Source organism: Poecilia formosa, unplaced genomic scaffold (genome assembly GCF_000485575.1).
Source record: "Poecilia formosa unplaced genomic scaffold, Poecilia_formosa-5.1.2 Scaffold191, whole genome shotgun sequence".
NCBI lineage: Eukaryota > Metazoa > Chordata > Actinopteri > Cyprinodontiformes > Poeciliidae > Poecilia > Poecilia formosa.
The window spans coordinates 277,315-286,980 of NW_006800130.1; the positions used below are offsets into that span (position 1 = coordinate 277,315).

The 9,666-nt window shown below is 39.8% G+C and overlaps 1 protein-coding gene across 3 annotated transcripts; it reads right to left on the reverse strand.

Annotated features, from left to right (window-relative positions):
- Positions 1–11: 11 nt before the first annotated feature.
- On the reverse strand, positions 12–9,666 carry blm (BLM RecQ like helicase). 3 transcript variants are annotated; one of them, XM_007566386.2, is made up of 22 exons: positions 9,316–9,665; positions 8,703–8,763; positions 7,985–8,612; positions 7,743–7,878; positions 6,978–7,084; positions 6,788–6,902; positions 6,070–6,698; positions 5,626–5,802; positions 5,401–5,519; positions 5,154–5,267; positions 4,974–5,072; positions 4,725–4,873; positions 4,514–4,620; positions 4,076–4,236; positions 3,756–3,951; positions 2,886–3,076; positions 2,642–2,786; positions 2,350–2,549; positions 1,318–1,510; positions 1,121–1,243; positions 828–1,011; positions 12–384 (listed from the first exon to the last, which is right to left on the reverse strand). In XM_007566386.2, the coding sequence occupies exons 1-22, from the start codon at positions 9,408–9,410 to the stop codon at positions 213–215; spliced, it is 4,101 nt and encodes a 1,366-aa protein (XP_007566448.1). In that variant the 5' UTR covers positions 9,411–9,665; the 3' UTR covers positions 12–212. The 3 variants fall into 3 exon arrangements, with proteins under 3 accessions (XP_007566448.1, XP_016534298.1, XP_007566447.1); XM_016678812.1 differs by having other exon boundaries at positions 6,978–7,081; positions 7,985–8,763; positions 9,316–9,666; XM_007566385.2 differs by having other exon boundaries at positions 7,985–8,763.

Sequence of the window (9,666 nt, forward strand, 5' to 3'; positions counted from 1 at the left end):
GAGATATATTTATAGAAAATCTGTTTATTACAAAAAACATTAAAGATTGAGTCATTGAGCGCGGAAAATTTACATGCATCAATTTACAACGGTTACAACACAGAAAACATTTCACTAGCAGTACAGAATTACAACATATAGCTCTTACATTAAAGATTTGTGTTAAACTCTAAACTAGCTGACTATTTGAGAGATTGAGAGCAAAACCCCACTTAGCTGAAGTGAGAATAGGTTGGCTTTAAAAACGGCCGCTGGTTGCTTTGAGGAGTGGGGGCAGACAGGAATCCTAGTTTTTTGCCTGCTGCAGAACTCGTAGACCCCCGACCCGAACTCTGGGAGCCACCCCTGGAGCCGGAGGACGATTTATTGTAGCCAAAGCCACGGCTACATCCACAGCGACAAAGAAAAGAGAAAAAACAGACATCAGAAAAGGGAAACTTTAATTCCCTTCCCCCAACCAAACAGATTGCAGCTACTTTTAGCTTTTTTGTCACATGTGAAGTGTTTCAGACCACCAAATATGAATCAAACAGAGATAAGCAGAGGGGATGATGGTGACGATGGCGGTAGGAGTTCGTCCTGCAATTGGTAGGTTGCCGGTTCGATTCACTCTGCCACTGTCATTGCCTGGTGGTCATCACTTCAGACTGTGAACAACTTTATCCAAACCAAGGTAGATAGACTACTTTCTATATTTAATTGGGTTATCTTGATGAATATAAAATTTGTCTGATGATCTGAAATACTTAAAATGAACAAAGAAAACCCCAGAAGAAACCTGGGAGGTGGTGAATTACTTTTGGTAATGAGACTATGACTCTACATACCCTTTAGAAGAAGAGCCTTGGTTGCCGTATGCTTTCTTCTTAGAATACTTGAAGAAAGGAGCTTTCTTCCTCTTTTGTCCTCGAGCAGACTGGTTGCTGAAATAGGTGGAGGACTCTGTATCGTCATCTTCTGTGCGTCTTGTGTCTATCCAGCCATTTCCATCACTTTCAGTCTGCTCATCCACTACGGTGGGGGGGAGGGGGGAGGGAAAAAAGAAAAATCACAACAGTGTATACCACAGACACGCACGTAAAAAAAAATCTTGGAATAATGAAGATGCATGTCCTCCTACCAGGTAGCTGCCATTCAGAGTATTTCTGAAGAACCTTAATGACTTCAGCTCCATACTTCTCCAGTTTGTCCTCCGTCACTCCATCAATTTGTAAAAGAACCTCCGGATCGGAAGAAAGTTTCTCTGGACGTGGGAAAGAAGAAAGTTATAAAATTCACTTCAAGTCCAATCATCTGATACACAGTCTCATAAATTACCAGATATCTTCTTCAAGGCAGCAGTGGAGAAGATGTTGTAATAGTGAAGGCCAAACGCTTTGCCCAGCTGCTTGCACAGATCTATCAGCTCCTTCAGACAATTCTGAACCATTTCCTCTCTCTTGGAGATGCTCTTCACAGCAGCTCTCTGTTTCCTGATGCTGGACGCGCTCTCCGTCTCATAGAACTCCACCTAAATAAGACCAGTATGGAAGACTGTTGATTTATTCACCAATAAATAAGATAAGGACAACAGGTCACACTTTGTCCTAACTCTGCAAAGTGCAGTTGGGCACCAAAATGTAGCAATTACCTAAGATGAGTTAATACTGAAATCTGAAATGGATCTGGATGTATTTTTTAACATATAACAAAATAAAACATGCCTCTTCAAAACAGAAAGGCACCATCACACAGTATTTGAATAACTGTGTTGTGTAACTGTGCAGAAAGATTGTTTATTGTTGTAAACAGAAATCTGGCAATTTCCTTGAAAAAGACATTTTGAAGTTGTATTTTTTGGTCACCTATTGGAAACGCAAAAATGACTGAACACTCATACTTTCCCTAGAGAGTTAGCTATATGTGTATCAGTTTATGTGTTTTAATTATTTATGACACAATAATAATATTGGCGACCTGGAAGGAACAACCCAAGGCTCAGGGATGAAGACAGCACGGCTCATACGACCGCTACGTCAGACCGTTCCAGCTTTGCAGCAACAAATCTGCTGCAGTTTTTATTTTCTCATGTCTTTGTCAGTACAAAACATCAGCTGTCATTCTTAGATTATTTTATTACACAAGTTTATAATTGTTTTCTCCTCATGTTCCTCCTGTAAGTTTACTCAAAAATAATTATCTGCAGCAGCGAATACTTAATATCTCACCACACTATCCAAGTGAAGTTTTTCTTCTTTCCTGGACCATCTCTTTCAAATTTTTATGCTATTAGTTTAAAAAAAATTAAGCCTCGCCTTAAGACTATTTCCTAATCAGCTCTGTTGTGTAACTTGACGACTGACCAGTTACCTCCATGTGACCGGACAGTATGTTCATTGCTTTTGGTCCAGCAGAAATGTAAGACACGGCTTGGCCATTGTTGGTGATGTAGAGATCCTCGACCAGAACATTATCTAGAACCAGCTTCTTGAAGAGACGGTCTGCATTGTGGCGAGAGTAAGCGGCTCCCATCCCAAACATTCCTGTCTGTATTTTGGCAGATTTAGCCCCTGGACAAGATATGTTTCAAAACAGGAGGTGTATAGTAAATATTGTACTTTTTTTAAATACTAGTTTTACTGCAGGAAATAAAAGCGTTTACCTATAAATATGTCCACGAGCATGTTCAGTGTCAGTCGGTTTTGCTGGGGTGTCTTTCCAAACCGTGCTCCAACTTTCTCACAGTTCTCCTGGACAAACCTCACAATCTTATTCACATCGTCGGTCACCTTCCTCAGTTTGTATTCCTGCATAAAAAATGAACAACATTCAATCATTTGGGTAAGGTTTACAAACCAATCTCAACAGAAAAAAAACAAAAAAACACAAAAAAAAACAGTTCCTACATTGGGTTTGGCGCAGTTATCACAGCTGACGTCCGGATGGTCTTTACAGAAGTTTCTGTTGAACTTCAGTTCTCCAAAGTAGGCGAGAAGTTGAATCCTTCTGCACTCCATCACATTCTCACAGAAGTGCACCATGCTGTGGAGGTTGTTGAAATGAGTTGTCTTGGCGTGTTTGTCACCTTCTCGGTCCACTGTGATGACAAAAGAACAACGAGAAACTACTGAAGGGGAGAACATTACAAATCTCCCTCAAAACTAAGAGACATTCAAAACAACAAACAACAGTTTTAGTACTATTTGGGACCATGAGTTGACGGTATTTATTTTGCAACAGGTTGGCATGTACAGTTAATCAAGCCATAAGTAGAAATAACAGTATCAAATTTGGATCTATTAAAACCAATATTCCCAATAATAACAAAGCAACCTAGTTCCTTATTGCAAGTGTCATATTATATAATATGGATTTCTTTTTGGCTTAAGCTTTGGAGTGCTCATTTTGTGGAATACTGTCCCCTTTTTGGCATTTAGGTGCTTGTACAGTAACACAAGTATAATAATCTATTAAATTATTTGTCAACCTATCTGCAACTGGTTTCTTTAGCACTGACATAGCGTGTCAATTATAGTTTAAAAAAAAAATATTGTGAATTTTTAAAATGAGATTTGCTCTCTCTTATTTGTAGTAGAAATGCGTCATATCACCATAGGCTTGGAGGACATGACAGAAAACAATTCAGAACCTGCCAAAGGTTTTAGTGAAGTTTTGAGACTGATTATTTAAAACTTTGGTCTAATCTTGATTCTGGTAAGCAGTTCATGCCTCATAATAAGTACAGTTTTATTTATTTATTTTTTTTTGTTACATACTGCTGATGATCCTTTTGATGCGGTGGACATCAGTATAGGAATAAAACAGAATGCAGTGGGAGATCTCTCCATCTCTGCCGGCTCTTCCGGACTCCTGGTAGTAACCCTCCATTGATTTGGGCAGACTGGCGTGGATCACGTAGCGCACATCAGGCTTGTCTATACCCATACCAAAGGCTATTGTGGCACAAATGACCTGGGGGACAAAAGAGCAAACAAACCCAATCAGTAGGCAGCCTCAGCATCCATCAGCAGGTGGAGTTAGCAGTTCCCAAATCTTTTAACGTTTAACTGGGAATCTCCACGAGTTGTGATCTGACCTGACAACCGTCCTGATTGATCCATTTGCTCTGCACATATTCTCTGTTGCCATCGCTCAGTCCGGCGTGGTACGACAGTGCCTGTATCCCTGCTCTCTTCAGACTCTCTGCCAGGGCATCGCAGTCATTACGAGACAGGCAGTATACAATGCCAGAGTCTCCTGCCAGAATGAGAAAAAGAAAACAAAACAGGAAAAGTGCTGTTATGTATTTCAGCAAAACTGGAGTAATGACAATACAAAATAATTAAAACATTACTTCTACACTGACAAAAAAAAAAAAAAAAATCCTGTCTTTACAGCCAGACAACTTTTTTCCCCCCTCAGTAGACTGTTATTGCTGCCCTCAAGTCATCACATATAGTTGAATTTTTAACCTTGCAGTAACAACAGGGTTCCAAAAATAGCGCCAGAATCGGAAAGAGACTCAATTATTTACGTGGGTAGTGCTTCTTGATCCAGCTGATGCAGTCCTCGTCAACCTTTTTGGGTTTCTTGGGCAAAACGGCGTACTTGAGGTTTGTTCTGTTGAAACTCATGGTGAATCTGAAAAACAAACAGAAAGCATGCAGTCACTCCTGGCTATCCGAGGTCGGCGTTCGGAATTGCCGCCATAAATAAGTGATGCGGTCTGAAAAATGAACACATACACTTGCGGTTTACTCATGTTTAGCTGGTTGAGGATGTCTTTTTGCACACGGGGGGTGGCGGTAGCCGTCAGGGCCATCATTGGTATGTTGGGAAACTTCTGACGCAGTTCATGCAACTTCTTGTAGTCTGGACGAAAATCATGACCCCACTGGAAAAATATGGGGATAATTTTATGGCTCATTGAGGTTGCTTAAAAAAATTTAAGCGTAGTTGTCTGTATATACACAGACACAAGTGCAGCAGCATACCTGACTGACACAATGTGCCTCATCGATGACAAAGCGGGCTAGAAGGCCTCGCTCATACAGATTCTGCAGAGCAGAGATCAACCTGTTGCTTGCACTCACCTTCAAGGAAAAAGAAAACCACCAAACGTCAGGATATAAATAAAATTCATACTTTTACAAACACAAATCACTAAAACTCACCTTTTCAGGTGTGACATACAGCAGTTTAATGATTGGGTCTTTGCGGGAGAGCTGCATATAAATCCTCCCTGCCTCGCTGTCACTTTTATCACCAGACAGACTTGTTGCTGGAATCTGAAATTTAGGTAGAAGTTAATTTACTATATATTTCATTGTGTGTGGCGAAGTAGACTAAATATTACAACAACTTATCTAATTTTATATTCAATGCAAAAAAAATTCAACTGGTGCCTGACAAAATACTCACATCTAGAGTGGTGAGTTTCTGGATCTGGTCAACAATAAGCGACTTAAGCGGAGAAACAACAACAGTCACTCCAGGTGAGAGACAGGCAGGCAGCTGGTAGCACAAACTTTTACCCCCTCCTATAAAAAGCACACCAAAGTGAGAAAAGAGGTTCATCTTACTAAAAACGAGTTAAATTTTAAGAGCAATGTTTGTTAAATATAGCAGAAGTCTGCTCAAACCAACCTGTTGGCATCAAAACAAATGCATCTTCTCCCAGCAAAGCGGCATTAATCGCTTCCAGCTGATTAAATCTGAACTGATGGAGTCCAAAACGTTTATGAAAAATCTTCATCATCTCCTGCGAATGAGGGAAGTTAAAGCCTCGGAAGCGATCGTGAGCCGGGTTTTTGAAGTTGGGCTCTAAAAATTATGAGAAAGATGTTAAATAAGAACATATGCTGTGTCCTGTAAAAAAATAAATATTATATAATATTGGATTAGTGCAACAAGATATATTACAGTTTGTTCAGAGGCTGATAAAGGTACTTCTCCAGTGTAACTTACTGCCATCTAGTGACCAAATGTAAAACTACTAATTCTAATATTTTTGGGAAAGAAAGAAAATTGTTTTTCCAAGTGAAGATATTCATATATTTCACTTGAAATACTGGTTGCATTTTGCCTTGCCTGGTGAATAAATCTTCTGAGGTTTTGGAGCAGAAACAGGAGTCAATGGTTTCTTGTCCCATGACGCCTTGTTTGGTCCTCCTTTTGTCACAGCAGCACATGTAGTGTTTGGGTTTTCACTCCACGTAGACGAAGTCGGAGGTTCATCAAAGTAATCAGGGATGTCAGAATCATTAAAGTCATCTATATCAAAATCGTCAACATCAAAGTCGTCTTCTTCAAAGTCTGTGGTAATTGCATGTGTTGGCGTTTTGGATTTGAGTTGTTCCGATTTCTTGGCGAAGAAATGATCAGTATCATCAACATCGGAGTTTGTTTTCTCTGAGAGACTAAAATGTGGTTTTGTGAAGCTTTGGGCTGACGGAGAGTCGCAAATACTGATTTCCCTCTTATTCCAGGGCTTTGAACTGGCACTGTCTAAGTAGTCAGAGTCACAGTCCACAGAGATTACTGACGATCTTTGGGAATTCAGAGGTTTCTTAGTGTCCAAAAAGAGGGAACTGCTGGGGGACGTCAGACTAGATGCACTATAACTGGAAAAAGTTTCTTTGTAGCTGGTGTCAGAAATCACTGTGCTGTCTGGCTGCGGCATGCGCAAAGAATCAACCCCACAAGCAAGAATCCTCTTCCTGTAAGAAAAAGGGAATGACTGCAGTCACACTTAGATTCAACCAAATAAGACATTAGCACATCTCCTGCTGAGTATAAGTGAACAAACCTGTGGGCCCTCTTCAGCAAAAGTTCATTTCCACAGGTCAAAGCGATCAGTTCATGTTCGGGGATGGAATCGACCAGAGTACAGATGGACTCCATAATGCTGAAGAGTTGTTCCTCTGCAGGAATGAAAGAGGTAAAACCGAGTACAAAAACTTTAAAAAGAAACAGAAAAGCAAGTAAATCAAACTCACTTGTTTTGTCACTGGAGAGGTGATTAGAAGGTTCAAGCAGAGTTGTGGCAGGGCTGTTTGACTGGAAAAGTTTGTCTCTGCTCTGTACAATGTCTGAGTGAGTTCTTCTATGAAAACAAGAAAAAAAAAAACATTTTACTGACTTTTATGAGACCTCAGATCAGTTCCACATGCAGAGGAATGGATTCAATAACAGAGTTTAAGAAAGTCAACAAATGAATCTCGATGAAATGCCTAGGAATATTCTCTAAAACAATAATTATTAAAGTAGATTTAAATGACTATTTTCTGTTTTCCCCCACAAAGTGTATTCAAAACTAAGAAGCATTTAAAAACTGAAGCAGCTTACACGATTTTTGTTCAGTGTTTAATAGAGCAGAAGAAAAACTTTTTGCATAAATACAATCAATCAGATTATGAACTGCAACGGCGCTCCTACACGTTTTTGTTGTCAAAATTAACTACTTTATCATATTAAAATGAACTCTATTCTCAATCCCCTGTATGTGAGGGTGGATGAACACATAGATCAGTAGATCAATAAATGGATTCACAAACACACTGGTAAATATATGAACGGATGATCAAATGAACAAGTGAACATATGGGGGGACAAGAAAATGGGATTGATCCCAAAGTGATCATTTAGGTTGATCACTTTGGGATCAATCCATTATCTTTACTTATCCAAACCTGGGAATCTTCCAATCAAATTTTATAGTGGGAACTCCATTTCAATAGCGGTGTGACATGATATTTGCCCACCTTGTCTCTGCTGAAGAAGGCCTATAAAAAGTCTCATCAGGAGGAGGTGAAGGAGGAATGTAATCCACATCTTCCTCAGGTTCAGAGTTGTCGTTTAGGTTGATCACTTTGGGATCAATCCATTTTCCCTTTTCATCTGAGAAGCACAAGAAACATCTCACTGTGACCCGTTGTATTTTAGTTCTTATCAAGACTATATCGGCTCTCCATATCTGAACATTATAAATCAGAATGCCACTTACCTGTTTTATCCTTTGAAGGTTCAGACATGGTGCTGATCTCCTCATCGCTATCACTCAACACAGATGTGACATGTGGAGGAGGACAGCGCCTTCTGGTCCTTTTAACAGGAGTATCTTCCACTTCATCGTCTGGAAGTCCGTCAACTAAACTAGGTTCTAATGAGACTGTTGTCTTACCAATTCTGGATTCCGGCTCTTCTTTCTCCATGCAAGATTGTTCTCTGTTCTTCTCGCTTAACTCCGATTTTAAATGACCAGAATCATGGCTTTGTTTTCCAGTGAACTCTGGAAATTCTTCATCTGAGGATGACACTGTCTCGGTGACCCGCGCTGATTTCTCTGAGCAGAGGGAGTCGTTTTTTGTTTTGGCAGGTGTTTCAAAGTCTTCAAAATCATCCCAGTCGTCAACAGGTAAATCAGATAAATCTAATCCTGCGGAGCCGATTCCTTTGCCACCACAGGAGGACTGGTTGTTGGGTTTAGCAGGAGCAGCAATCACCTTACCGCCAGTATCTGCTGGGGGCTCCTCACATGTTGAAGTGGAGATACCTGCTAGGCTGAAATTGGACTTGGAATTTGTACTTGGAGAGAAGAAGTTGTTGATTTTGGATTTCTGAGTTCTTTCAAGCTTGTTTGAAAATGTTAAAGAAGATTTAGTCACCAAACTGTTCCCCAGCACATTCACGTTCCTGTTTGCCAAAATGTTTGGGCTGTTTACCTTTGTTGGGTACTCCACTTTAGTTGTACCCAATGAAGATTTCTTTTTGAACGAGAAAGCCCTGAAAGTGCAAAAATATAATAAATTCAAAAGGCAGATACAGATACAGGGGGAATATATTGTGTATTTTTTTTTTATCAATCTTTAACAACTGAAAACTATAAAGACAATTACCTTCTTCGTTTTAGGTATGTTTCTCATGAAGCTTTTCTTTGTGTTCAATACTTTCAATTTCTATTTTCAGACCTACTGATAATTAATATGCTTTAAGGGTTTATTTTGTCGCCTTTATGAGACTGCTGATTTTTAAATTCCTTATAGACATTTTTAAATCACATATACATAAAATTTGTAATTGCTTTGGTAGAAGCTGCAGATTTAGTTCTTCAGAAGTTGGTAACTTGACTGTTATCTTGATCTCAACTTTAACATTTTAATTTACAGCGGGAAAACGTAGTTCTAACCCTTTTGCTATAATTTAAAACGGATAAGCTTGCATTTTCCGACAAAATGAAGTTAAATGACTGCTATGATACAAGCTAGCCCTGCTGATAGCTCAAATCTGTTAGCGTTTTTTTCTTTTCGCGTTTTGCTGCAAAGGAACAGCACTTACCCCGTTTTAGGTTTAGCCAGAGACAGCTTGTTGTGAGTAGCGTTGTTGTGTCTCGCCAGCTGTTCCTTCAGATTATTCTGAGGCAGACTGGACATTGTTGTTGTGAAGCTGAGCTAACCTATGTTAGCTGAGGGGCTACAAGACTTCTGGTCAAGAAACTGCACTCAGTTTTCTAAACATTGCTCGCGACACCAGACGGGAGCACGCGCGTTTAGTTCTTCCAACCGCTGGTTTGTAAATCTTCATTCAACTGGCGCAAACTTTTGAGCTTCTCTTGGACCAGGAAGACAACAAAATACTGGATTTTGCGCCGAACCAATAAAACGAATCCTCATTGGTTGAAGATGAGCG

What these genes read in the sequence shown, in the direction of transcription:
- blm (XM_007566385.2), bottom strand. Translation starts at nt 9,410, where the DNA reads ATGTCCAGTCTGCCTCAGAATAATCTGAAGGAACAGCTGGCGAGACAC. An exon ending in ATTTGTTTTGATGCCAACAG is followed by an intron (nt 5,520 to 5,625) that starts GTTGGTTTGAGC and finishes TGCTTTTTATAG; the next exon opens with GAGGGGGTAAAAGTTTGTGC. An exon ending in CAAGGCTCTTCTTCTAAAGG is followed by an intron (nt 385 to 827) that starts GTATGTAGAGTC and finishes CTGTGGATGTAG; the next exon opens with CCGTGGCTTTGGCTACAATA.